This window comes from Apium graveolens, chromosome 8 (assembly GCF_009905375.1).
Source record: "Apium graveolens cultivar Ventura chromosome 8, ASM990537v1, whole genome shotgun sequence".
NCBI classification, from domain to species: Eukaryota; Viridiplantae; Streptophyta; class Magnoliopsida; order Apiales; family Apiaceae; genus Apium; species Apium graveolens.
The window spans coordinates 67,194,455-67,206,563 of NC_133654.1; the positions used below are offsets into that span (position 1 = coordinate 67,194,455).

General features: G+C 33.3%; 1 protein-coding gene across 4 annotated transcripts; it reads left to right on the forward strand.

Annotated features, from left to right (window-relative positions):
* Nucleotides 1-987: 987 nt before the first annotated feature.
* Nucleotides 988-11,474, forward strand: LOC141677042 (uncharacterized). Of its 4 annotated transcripts, XM_074482772.1 has the most exons (9): nt 1,044-1,184; nt 3,065-3,322; nt 4,636-4,772; nt 5,428-5,536; nt 6,449-6,985; nt 7,234-7,571; nt 8,417-8,561; nt 10,026-10,063; nt 11,240-11,474. In XM_074482772.1, the coding sequence occupies exons 2-8, from the start codon at nt 3,157-3,159 to the stop codon at nt 10,058-10,060; spliced, it is 1,467 nt and encodes a 488-aa protein (XP_074338873.1). In that variant the 5' UTR covers nt 1,044-1,184; nt 3,065-3,156; the 3' UTR covers nt 10,061-10,063; nt 11,240-11,474. The 4 variants fall into 4 exon arrangements, with proteins under 4 accessions (XP_074338875.1, XP_074338874.1, XP_074338873.1 ...); XM_074482774.1 differs by lacking the exons at nt 1,044-1,184; nt 11,240-11,474 and adding an exon at nt 988-1,010 and having other exon boundaries at nt 10,026-10,450; XM_074482773.1 differs by lacking the exons at nt 1,044-1,184; nt 11,240-11,474 and adding an exon at nt 1,016-1,036 and having other exon boundaries at nt 10,026-10,450.
* Nucleotides 11,475-12,109: the final 635 nt, after the last annotated feature.

Genomic DNA, 12,109 nt, shown 5'->3' on the forward strand with positions numbered 1-12,109 from the left:
TTATGTAACAATAAGTCTTTAGCACATTTCTGCATACACCTTTGTATAGATTCTGTAGTAGCATATAAGTCATGTTGACTTTAACTAGATATGCAGAATAGGTTGATTAATTGTACATAGATGATGTATTGTAATTCTGCATAAATGAAATGAAGTCAAGTGTCAAATAGCTATCAACAGATGATTAACAGAGCTTCGACGGATGATCAAACAACTATCAACGGATGTTCAATATAGCTGTCGACGGATGATCAACAAAGCTGTCGACGCATGATCATGCACTCAACGGATAAAAAATTTAAATATCAGTTGACAGTGACAACACAGTCACATGCGTCGAGTGTATGCAAATGAAATGTGGTAGCCTATTCAACTGGCTTTTTGAGAACAAAGAAGCATTGCATTAATTTTTTATACTGGGTTTTTGAGAACAAAGAATCTGATTTTATACTTTTTAACAATAAAAAATTTAACATTCATTAATTTTTTTCTACAATACTCACTTAATACATAAAATATTGATCGATATTCTTACTTTACTCGGTTTTTTTAAATACTTCACATATTTTATTAAACTCCTTACTCAACCGAAATGCAGGAGAAAATAAAATTTGTGACTAATATATTTTTTTTAAAAAATGTTTAAGTTCTTTTATTTAAATTAAAAAATATCATGCCAGATAAATTTTAGAGGTGATGCTATGACGACTCTTTGTTTGATTTTTTCTTTTTACTTTTTACATTCTTCCTAATTGCGATTTTGGTTCGGACTTACTCCTATTAATCCACTACTTCTATTACTCCCCATGTGTCAAAAAACACAAAGCTCTCGTCTCCCTCCACGTGGCACAGTTTAACTGGATAAAACTAGTTTCAACATGATTCAATCCCAGCCGTCAGTACTTTTCTTCAGGAACATTACTGGGTCCACTCAGACCTTGTTGGGTCCCAGTTTCTCTTTATTATGTACAGGAAAGAGAAAGAAAGGAGAAGACTTTGGTGCTTAACAGGTATGCATATGCATCTTTTTACTTATGTATGTATCTATCTCTTTACATTTCATTCTAATTCACTGTATCTATAATTCTATCACTGTGTCATGATTATTTGCTGTTTGTATATACATACTTATTCAAGTTTAACTGTTCAGAAGCTTATTCAACTCTACAAATTGTTTGATTCAGGTTTGTATGTGTTTAGATATTTGTGTTTGTTGAGTTAGTTCTAGTTGGTAATTTGATTATTGTTATTTCTTGGTGTTGAAGTTAATATCTTTTAATAGAATCTTGTGGTTTTACTAGTTTTGCTTATTGGTTTTTGTATGTTCATTTGGTTGACTTTGTCTTCTTCGAGGTTTTTAAGCTGTTTATGTTTTTGTTTGGTGATCTAATTTAAATTTGCTTGAGTTTTGATGAATTCAGTTAGATTTTTGGTTGTTTTACATGGGTTTTTCCTCTGCAAGATGGAACCTTTGATATTCAATCCTGGAACTCTTTATCATTAATCTCCCCCCCCCCCTCTCTCTCTCTCCCCCTCTCTCTCCCCCTCCCTCTCTCTTCCCCTCTCGCCCCCCCTGCTCTCTCTCTCTCTCTCCCCCCTCTTCCCCTCTCTCTCTCTCCCCCTACCTATATGATACACCAATATTTTGGATGAGAGCTAATTCGCCAGAGAACCAATAAATTCAGTATCTTACCTATATTCAGCGAATTCTGCTGCGAAAATTATTTGCATAGTTACTTTTTCATGATACTGTTTATTTGAAGAACATTTTTTTATTTTTAATGAAGATGGTGATAATATTTATAGTATAAAATGTGTTCTCCACAGAGTCCAAGTCTATGTTTACATGCTTAATCAGAGATCCTACACAACTTATAGTTCTACCTTTTCTAGAAATGATAGCAGTGTACCAATATATACCTATATGTGTGTGTCTTTCTGTACTGGAGCTAGTTATGGGAAAAGATTTCATTTTGGACTATATGTGGGAAAGTGATCTCTCAGATATCCCATACATAGCAAACAGTTGGATCTTTATGTTCATCGTCATGCGGATAATGAACCGGATACTTATTGGTCAAACCTATTAGCCACTGGTAGAATTTTTCTTCTGCACTTATTAAATGCAGATATGAATTTTCCTTTTGCAACTAGTATGTGCGGAAGGTCTAATAAAAGTCTCAATCTCAGTTGTCCAATATCTAACCAGATGGCAATTTGCCCCAGATGGTCCAGGGCAAAAGTTTTACATAGACTATATTTCTGTATATGTAGAAAGATAGAAGAGAGATATGAAAATGAAAGAGGTAACTGAATAGATTAATCTGACTGTCATTCTAAAACTTTTGCCACCGAATGTTTTCAGTAGAGGGCTGATTTGTTTATTTTAATGTTTATCTACATATACCAGGCAAGATATCTTTGTCAAAGAATGAGCCTTTCTTCCTTCAAGGATAGTGACAAAATTTTATATCAACTCACCAGTAGATTTATTAAGTCACAGACTCACTGTCACTATGTGATTAGATCAAGACAATAGATCCTTACCTTGTCATGGCTTCTCATCCTGAACTACATATTAGCTTTCAATACTACATGGTAATAGGTAAGTGATGTAATCAATTTAGAGTTGAAGTTGTCAAAACCTTAAAAGATTAACCCCAGCCATGCATTTTGCCTTGACAAGTTGGTTTGATAACTTTTAGTCTTCATCTACATCATTAATCAGATTTTAAATAGGTCAGATGCACCTCAATCTCATTGCATCATTGTGCTCCGTGACAAGATTTACTACCATGCCGAAATATTGACATGACTTGTTCATTAAGTAGATCTACTTCGCCCATCAATCAAGATTGGTGGTGTACATATTTATATGTTTTGGATACTAGCTAGTTTAACAGTTGATCATGTCTTTTCCAGCATTGTCAAACTTATACATATGTTTAATATAACATAAATTTGGGGCCCTGCAATCTTTTACGAATTTCTAGCTATTTGTAGTAGTAGTAATATGTAATTGATTACTTCCGTGTCTCTCTGATCCTGATCATTCTGTTGGCAGCTCTCCTCCAGCAGAATATTATTCTCGGGGATCTCTCTTACCAGCTGATGTTCTCAACCGGAGACTGTTAAGATCTTACAAGTTCAGCTTAGATGCCATCATTGAAAATGAAGACCAAGTCAACCACAAGCAACATAAGAGAAAAAAATGGGTTACGTGTTTGTCAGACATCTATGATATCAAAAAGTTCTCAATCTCAAGTCCGCATCTCTCAACATGAAGCAGATTTGGCAACTTGTTCTCATATTAAACAGGAGAGTAAGTGATTTAATATAGAATAATAGATATTTGCCTGTTTATGTGAGCAGGAGATACATGTTTTGGGTACAAAGTCAAATTTGAGTGGTTACTATAAATCTATGCATCAATATTTAGTGTTGCATAGTACTTCTTCAAAACTTATTTTAAGATTTATTATCATACAATGATACAATTATGATGAATCTTGAAATAACAAATGGTAGAATGACCGACAGGGGTCATAAAGTACGATGGCAATTTAAAACAAAGCTATTCTTCATGAATATGATAATGATCTAAATGCACATTCCATAATTTGTAGGATACTGATAATGTCAGGTGTTCATAGTACTATGAAATTTTGCACTTTATGATATATGGATCTTTATGGAATGCAGTTTCTGTTTCTAGAATTTACGAACTTACATACATGCGGAGTCAGGTCTTCTAAACAAAGTAACAAGGGGTTAGCTAATGTGTATATCTTATGATTTAAATTTTCCCGATTAATTAAGATAATTGAGATTTAGCTGCAAGTACCTTATCATTTTTAGAAGTCATTTGTAGTTGTAATTAACAGTTCTCCTTCAACGTAGCTAAGCCTATGAATATAAAATTAGCAAGATACTATATAAATGCATTTAAAAACTCAGAGTATATGTTGGAAATTAATAAAGTATGTTATAGCCTTGATGGAATTCTGGTTCAAGTACTTTTATATGTTCTTCACTAATTTGAAATGCTCCGACTCTTAGTTGTTAGTTTCTTTTTTATGAAACTCACCCCTTCCATCACAGAATACCTCAACCTCTTTATAGTATAAAAAAAAAAGGAATGATGTCTCCATTCACATCTAAATTGTGTTTACAAAAGATAGTATACCAGGTATACTAGGAGCATTTGCTGCATAGAGTATGAGGCAGCTTTGTGTTTAAAATCATTAAAGTAAAAATGCATAGTATTTTATGTTAGCTTAAGTCAATTCAGAAGAAGTCATCAAGAGCGAAGTAATGAGTTGCAACTTGCGAGGCAACCCAAAAAACTATGGGATATGCTGCAATTTAAGTTGTATGTAGAGGATACAGTACATTGTAATTATTGGTAACTGGAAACTCTACCATGTATATGTATAACATGAAATATGGTTGACCACGGATTATGGTATTCTCAGGCTACAATTTATTATAATGGTTACTTATGTTAAATACTACAGATCATCTGTTGTTGAATAAATCTTCAGTATGAGCTTCCTTTTTTAAATTGTACTTTTTATTATTTTTTTTCCTTTTTTCCTGTTTTTGCTAAATAAATTGTACCTAAATTTCTTGTAGTGTCTTTATGCAACAATGCACATCCACAAGATGTTAAACATGATGATGCCAACTGCCGTAACTTGCCGGGTGGAGAAAATGTTCAACTTCTGACGCAGCCTTCAGCTTCTAATGATTTGGAAACTGATATGAGAGTGGTAATAATTAACCTTGAATATTTTTTGTATATATGTTATATCCTTGTTTTATTGTACCTGAAAGTCACTCAAATATATCATAGTTGCATTGTTAGTTCTTGTAAACTGGCATGCATATAACTACATGAATCTTCCCGGATTAATTTAACTAAAGATGTTTATTTGATCAACCGTTCTTGCATGCTTTAGAAAAATGTGTCGACTTCGTAACCTTTCTGGAATTCATGCTGTGCTAGTTTTGCTGCATATAGTATAGATCTATTAAGCTATTATCACCGAATTAAGTTGAGAATTTTGATTAATATATATTTACTGCTTGACTTCGAGTTTCGTATATAGTAATTTGTTGAAATTGCTTTCTTGTGTTGATCAATATCGTGATTTAGTGAAGTCAGATATGCTTCTCTGGAATTCCCAGTATTCTGAAGGAGTATTTAAGTGTCAGAAACTTTGAATTTAGCTTTCCTGTGGTCCTTTCAGATGTACCTGCTAAGAATAATAACACGAAACTAGGGAAGCCTGCTGACTGTTGACCCTAGTCTACGTATGTAGTTGTGCGGTCCTTGTCTAAATTTCTTTCTAAGAGCTTGAAGTTGTACCTAAATGTGCCATCCGCTATATGGTACTTGTGAATAAATGGTTCAATTGATTGCAGATTTTGGGACATGCAATAGCCCCTTGCATATCTAGCTTGGAGACGATCTTCTCACCCACTCTAGAGATAATTGGTGACCACAATGAACTAGATGTTCCCAGTATTGAAGGTATGTCAAGTCTTTTATAATCACACGCCTTCGTATGTGGAGACTATGAATTAGTCAAAGAAATTACTCCTTGATATTTATGTATAATTAGAGGTGAAGACGATGATAAAATTCCTCAATCTAACATGCCTGTTGTACAGATACCTCATACCCTTAATGTGTCCAGGCTTCAAGTCCTTTAGCGTTGAAGTTTACACAACGTGACATGCATTTTCAGCATTTTTCTTCACTTCTATTGTTCCTTTCATCATAATAAGTTGATGCCATCTAAAGCCTTAGCATTGTTTTCTGCATTAAAAACTAAAGCACGTGGTTTGAAGTCGTCAGTTGTTTTGATGTCTGGTCATAGGCAGTTACCTCTGTTCTGAAATTACTTTTTAACTTTACTGTATAAAAGGCATCCATGAATTTGTTTGTTGTGCTGTATGCATATGAGTGGTATACGGGTATGTTAATAGCATCAATTTTTCCGCCAACCTTTATAAGCTTAGTTACCCAGACTCTTCATTTTGCTTCGAGTACCCGTGTCGGATACTCGACACTCGGACATGGGTATGGACACTTGGACACTTATTTTAGGCCAAAAACATGTAAATTTTTCAGAATATTGCCGAGTCCGACACTTGGATACGAACCCGTGTCCGACACCCATACCCGAGTCCGGGTAACATAGTTATAAGCCAACGCTGTCAAGTGCCATCACCAGAAACCATAGGATGCAAAGAGAGCTACATGTAGGAAACATATATTGCTGTTGTCTACAAAAGATTAGTAGGAACTAAATATATTTAGTTGTAGCCACAATTCGAATCTTATTTTAGCAGTGGTTGAGATTGGGATTATTTCTCTTAGATGCTACTTTGGTTCTATTTTGTCCCATCTATCATCTAACATGTTAACTCTCTCTTCCAGGGAGCAAACATGATCTCGAGGCTTTGTTCATAGGAATAGGTGAAAGTGATGATAATGACGGAAATTCATGTAAATATCAAACCTGCAATGTATCAGATTTTAATATTTCTGACATGATCTTTTCTGAGATCCCCATCAAAGGTCACTTATCTGATTTTAACGAGACTGCCTCCTTCCCTGACTACAAATGTGATGAGTTAAGTGTAGTTTTGGATGAGAAAGTCGTGATTATGCCTTTCCTTGAGGATTCTTTTGAAAGTAGCAATAGCTGCAATGGCAGATTATCTGAAGACACTACAATTGATTCTGTTGATTCAAGCTTATGTGCTTCGATCCATCAGTTGAAATCTTACGACCAGGAATCCGATGGCAACACCCACCAAAACTGGGATCAGGCAGACTTCTTGGATCTAGATTTGTTCATCAGAACATTGACAGATGTCTCTGATGCAGCCGCAAATTCTTGGCCGCCCACCAATGAGATGCTTAATATGACACAGAAAAAGAAGTCGACCACATTAGTACTTGATTTGGATGGTATGTGGTATATGATTTAGTACTTAATTTCTAGTTGAAGCTTACTACATACTATTGTATGGACCGTGTTAATTAATATCCAATTTCTGTACTCATTTACATGACTGCACATTGGTATATCCTTCATATTACCAACAATTTTCTCCCAAAATATATATTTTTATTTTTAATTAACTTTTCAGGAGTCAGTTAAGTAATCTTACTTCAACTAGCCCTCACCATTATATTTATTGCTCTCATGTGTACAGAAACCCTTGTTCATTCTACATTGGATTACAGTACTGATGCAGATTTCACATTCCCGGTTTATTTCAATATGAAAGAACACATTGTTTATGTGAAAAAGCGGCCTTTTCTCCAAACATTTCTAGAGAGAGTAGCAAATATGTTCGAAATCGTAATATTCACAGCCAGTCAAAGCATTTATGCGAAACAACTTCTTGATATACTGGATCCAGATCAGAATATTATTTCACGCCGAGCTTATCGCGAATCATGCATCTTCGCGGATGGATGTTACACCAAAGATTTGACAGTCTTGGGTGTTGATCTTGCAAATATTGCCATAATTGATAATTCGCCACAGGTATATTATTAAATAAGGTAGCTCTAAGAGGTATTTGTGTTATTGTTAAATAACAATAATAAGATCTTGAGTGTGTCTACATAATCACCTTTGCACCACCCATTTCTTATTGATGGCTGTGCTTCGCCCACAGGCTTTTCACATGTTGGGTGTTCTTAGTAAAAAATTTTAGTTCCCGGAATTCATCTTTTAGTTATCCCTTTCATAGATTAAATAAATTTATTGCTATACTTGTATTTGATCTTGCTCACATTTCATAATCCTCTGTCTTTCTAGATTAATACTTCTCTCGATATGTCTTAATTTAACCTTGCCAGGGCAGCAATTATTTTAGCTCCTCTGTGTTTTTTTCTCAAAAAAGCTAAATAGGTAACCCTGACATTAGGATGTTCAATATAATTGGTGCTCTTTTTAAGCTAAAGGTATACTGCTATTTATATAATTATATTTCTTAGAGTAGCATTGTCTATACGCCTTGTAGTGTGCGCGCGCAGACTTCCATTTCTCTATTAATTTAATTTAGGAAGAAAATTGAATATAATGAGGAGCATAGCCATTTGCTTAGACTTATGCTGCATCATTTATGGAAGTCGCAAGATTCATATTGGGAAAAAACGTCACAACTGGTGTTCCAACCTGATAAATACTTCCATGAGATACCATGTAGGGTCACTTGAAGGATAATCAATGTTTTTTCCAAATCATTTTTTGAAATTATATTATCTTCAGGAGATGATTTTTTTCCATTTTTTGAAAATTATCTTTTTATCTTAAATTGTAGTCTTCTTCAGTAAATAATTCTTAGTACTATCTCTAATTGCTAGCACTTCTTGTTATGATTTCAGGTATTCCGTTTGCAAGTGAATAATGGAATTCCAATCAAGAGTTGGTTTGATGATAAGTCGGATTGTGCACTGATTACGTTACTTCCTTTCTTAGAGACTTTGGTTGATGTTGAAGATGTCCGGCCAATCATTGCTAAGAAATTCGGTAACAAGGAATAAGAGTTCCTGGTTAATTATCTTAACTACATTTAACTGCTCCTTGCCCTTTATCCATTTTGTCTTGCCTTAAAAACATTATTCTCACAGTCAAACTTATTAATTGCTCTTCGAGCTCTGAAGTAATTATATACAAAATAATAAAAATGCCTTTGTTGAAATCTCTGATTCAGATTTAGGCAACTTTTTCTCTTTACTTGAGCTTCTGTAGAGTTTAGACAATCTCCCCCTGCTGTCAATCTAAAATCCGTGGAGAACTATTTTTTTAGAAATATCTTTACTGCACTGTACAGTTAGATGCTGATTAATTCATGAGGTGTATATGAATTATAAACGTTCCTTTTAAGTGATCTTTTTTTTTTCAAATTAATATGATAATTTTTTTGTCTGCTGCAAATATGTGCACTAATTGTGTTATGCAAATATGTTTTTGATTTCAATTTGTTCCTCTCTCTTTTTATCTGGTTTTGTCAAAGTCATCATCTGCTATGAGTTATTGGGACATCTGTCTGGAGTTTTAGTTTTTAATTTTTACGTGGTTTTGAACTTTGTCATTTCTTTTATGCTGATTTTTATACTCTTCACATACCCATTAAAGATTCCAGAATAGAAATGACAAGCTCTGATGATCGTTCCAGACATATCTCGACTCTGTTTACATGCTTAAAGTTGTGACCTACTTCTAGGCATCCCTTCCATTTACCTTATTTCATATTGCTTTTTTGTAGTTATTACTTTAATACAACTGTATGTGCCTTCTCCATTGTAATAATTAAGTGATTGGAATAGACATATAGTATGCGAGAGTACTCTGCGACTGGAATATAGATATAGTATACAAGAGTACTAGCTGCCCATTTCTTGACTTTCAGACTGTAGAGTAAAATAACTTGAGTCTAAATTTAGGAATTGCTTTTTTTGACGTATTTTATTCTGATTGCTTTAAAAGTGTTATAACCTGGATATATTTAGCAAAAAAAAGGTGTTAAAGGCCAAAATACACCAAGTCATGCATCCATAAATATAAAGGAATGAATATGTTCTGTTTCCTCGGTGTATCTTTCAGAATTTAGAGCTTTTAGATTTTTAGGTAGCAGAAAGTAAGTTAGACACTAATGAATAATGATCCTTCGATGTTAAGAGACAAGATCAGTTGCACGACAACATGTGAGCTTTGACAGTGAGCTATTGTCATCAGTCATCTTCATCTCTCCACCTTTAAGAGTGTTTATATCATTTTAAACCGATCCTGGACTTATTTTGAGTTTGCTCTAATAGACAGAAACCGATCCTGGACTTGTTCTGAATCTTCTCTAATAGGCAGATAACCAAATTTTATGAAGACTATAGCCTAGGACAATGCGAAAAAAGTAACTGATAATTGCAGTGCGTAACACCCCTGTTAAATCACAACATACCTGCACACTGAAACTAAAAGATGCATTATCTGCAGGTCATGTGAAGATTAAAGGAATTGCTATGATATAATAGGTAAATTGCTATTACATCTCCTGTTTAGTTTGTTAAAATAACTTAATATTTTTTTTTTGCATTTTTTGTTCCCACATGTTATGAAACTAACTTTGTTGAGACAGGAACATAGCCTTTCTTCCTAATCTCTTCCTTACTCTTCCCCCCCCCCCCCAAAATTACTATAGATGTGTTCATAGATCAGTATGTTAGATTTTATGCTTGGTAGATTTTGGTAATGCTACAACAAGCCTTGGTTAATATTAATACTAGAGTGATGTAATGATATGATATCATTTGTAGATACAAATTTATGTTGTTTAGGCGTGCAATGTTACTTTTTATGTCAAATTTATGTTGTTTAGTCATAACATTGTATGTAGATTTTTTATGTTTGTTTTGTATCATTCAAGTTGCCTTGTGTTATTCAAATGTCCTTATTATATAACGGAATAGGAATACCCAGGGGAAAATTAAACATGAAAAAGGAGCAATATTTGTCCTTTAAACAAGTGCACCAACTTGTTTTGGCTGGTGGACCTAAACCTTGGTCATTATTGTGGGCTGTAAACGTAATCATCTATCATTTATGCAAATGTATTCTATTCCAATTTTATCGCAAATTTAAGCTATTTCATCGAACTCTTTAAAAAAATGGGGTATTTATCGCTTACGGACATAATATTGACAAAAAATGTTCCAAAAAATATGATCGAAAAATATGATCCTTATTATCACCAAAAAACGTTCAAACTAAAGTTTATGTAAAAAAGTTAGGACGCCCACCATCGTTGTCCCCAAGTCTGTGCGTGTCGTTTATTAAATTATATAAGGAACATGTCGCATTAAAAACTTTTCGAAGAGTAAATTTTAGCATGATTATGCCATAATAATTGTGAGAATGTTGGGGTGGGTTCGAATGTTGAGTTGTGCCATCAGCATCAACTAACTCTGACACTATATCAAGGACCATTTTATATTATTATTCATATCAAGGAACATAGAGAAAAATACAAAATTTTATATTATTATTATTATTATAACGGAATGAAAAATGAAAATGCAACATTGGAGAATAAAATAAAATTTAAAGCTCCTTTGCACCGTAAATGCTAGGTCCATCGAAACCAGTCAACAAAAAATTATGCTTCCTACATGAAAGAAATGATCGATTTTGACTTTATTTATGCTATGCAGGTCCGGCTTTTGTAGAACAAATAATGCAGCAAGTAGATTGCAATTCACATGAAGAAGATATTTAAGTCGGCAAAATAAAGATATGATCCGTTTTCGGAGTTGTGATCAATGACTCCATGAGATGGGGTAGCTTGGAAATAAAGATAACATTGACTACGATATTTCACGGGGTGCTATAACAATGACATTCTCGCATCCATCCTAATTTATATTCAATATACCATCTCCTTCTATATATTAAAAAGACAACAAATAACAAATTAAGTTATTTTAATGGTTATGAAATTATAAATTTATCCTTTTATTTGCAAAAATTATACAAATGACACCCAAGCTAAAATTAAGAAGAATTTATATATAAACCGAGATTCGAACTCTGATCTTGTTGAAATACATGTCACTATCGTTATAGGGCATATCTCATTGAATCCTCTTTAAAAATTTGCATATCTCATTGAGTTCTTTTTAAAAATCTTATTAGATAAATCACATCATCTCTTTCTATCATAATCTTTTTCTATTATTTTAATTTTTGAGTAAATAGAATATTGTATTATATTATTTATATAACTCCGTTTTTTTAGTTTTCATAGTTTAATTTATAATTATATCTCCTTCTATATATTAAAAGAGGACTATGAGCAAATTAAACCATTTTAATAGCGGTAAAATTACAATTTTGCCCTTTTATGTTGGAAAATTATAAAAATGCGATTCCTCGCACATTAAAAATAGGTATATTGTTGTATCTACTAAGAATCAAATCTCAAATCTCCTAATCAAAGATTTCATATTACTACCATTATGCTATATAACATCTTTACTTACTTTAAAATTCTTATTAGATAAATCACACCCCCTTTTGTTATC

Bases quoted from the DNA above. Each gene is read 5' to 3' on its own strand.
- LOC141677042 (XM_074482774.1), top strand. From the start codon at position 3,157: ATGCCATCATTGAAAATGAAGACCAAGTCAACCACAAGCAACATAAGA. The intron at 4,773-5,427 runs GTAATAATTAAC...AATTGATTGCAG, and splicing joins TGGAAACTGATATGAGAGTG to ATTTTGGGACATGCAATAGC. The intron at 5,537-6,448 runs GTATGTCAAGTC...TCTCTCTTCCAG, and splicing joins AGATGTTCCCAGTATTGAAG to GGAGCAAACATGATCTCGAG.